General features: G+C 66.7%; 1 protein-coding gene across 1 annotated transcript in view; it reads right to left on the bottom strand.

Annotated features, from left to right (window-relative positions):
* The window catches only part of LOC103914934 (protein sidekick-2-like), a gene marked incomplete at its 5' end in the record, with an annotated part of 38,233 nt that overhangs the window by 16,069 nt on the left and 21,257 nt on the right, over positions 1-907 (bottom strand). The window contains 2 exon segments of the mRNA XM_009321665.1: positions 438-475; positions 659-794. Of these exon segments, the coding sequence (XP_009319940.1) occupies positions 438-475; positions 659-794 (174 nt within the window).

A 907-nucleotide genomic window follows, 5' to 3' on the forward strand; every position in this document is an offset into this window, starting at 1 on the left:
CCCGCCTGTGAGCACCCACCCCAGCACGGCTGCCCACCCCAGGGCAGGCCAGGGGTCCCCTACAAGGGCGCTGTCACCCCCAGACGCCAACTGAGCTGTCACAGCACCGAGGAGCCTTCCCATCCTCCAGCCCCATCCCTTGAGTGGCACAAGCCGGGTCTGGGCATCAGAGTCTCCACAGGGGTCCGACCGTGGCCGAGAGCGGTGGATGGGGCAAGGTCTGGTCTTGCGCTCTGCCCTTGTCGCTTGTGTCCCTGCTGCCCCCAGAGTGGATGTGACCCCGTTCCCTTTGGGGTCTGAGGACGGCAGCACGCCCGGACACACACAGCGGGACGTCACGCAGACACCCATGTCAGGTGCAGACACCCATGTAAGGTGCAGATACATGGACACCTGCGCTACAGGGACACGGGGGGCTGAGCACAGCAGGACTGAACCAGCGACATCGCAGACAAGTGTGTTAGGGACCACAGACCTGGTGGCATGAGGGGGCCGGTGACAGCTCCATGGGGCACAACCTGACCCTGACAGCTGCAGGCTGGTACCCGGGAGAGGCTGTGGAGCGCAGGATGCTGCCCTGCCCTGTCCTCAACCCACCATGACTGAGTCACCCCCCCAGCCACGCGTCCCCAGGCTCAGCAGGGCTGTGAGCACTCACAGGTGAGCTCGGCCCACGTGGCGCTGGGGTTGCCGATGCTGCGGAGGGTGAAGCCGCGCAGGCTGTCGTACACCAGCTCGCGGTAGCGGAGGCGGAAACCCAGCAGGATCCCGTTGATCTTGTCCTCGGCCGGGGGCTGCACGGGAAGGACAGTGAGGGGCTGCTCTGACCCGGGGCTCCCCGGCACCCCAAGATGGCTGTTCCCAGTACGCCTCGGTGCCACCTCCCAAAGGGGCGGGTGGCCGGTCC

The sequence above is a fragment of the Pygoscelis adeliae genome, unplaced genomic scaffold (assembly GCF_000699105.1).
Source record: "Pygoscelis adeliae isolate BGI_AS28 unplaced genomic scaffold, ASM69910v1 Scaffold184, whole genome shotgun sequence".
Taxonomy (NCBI): domain Eukaryota; kingdom Metazoa; phylum Chordata; class Aves; order Sphenisciformes; family Spheniscidae; genus Pygoscelis; species Pygoscelis adeliae.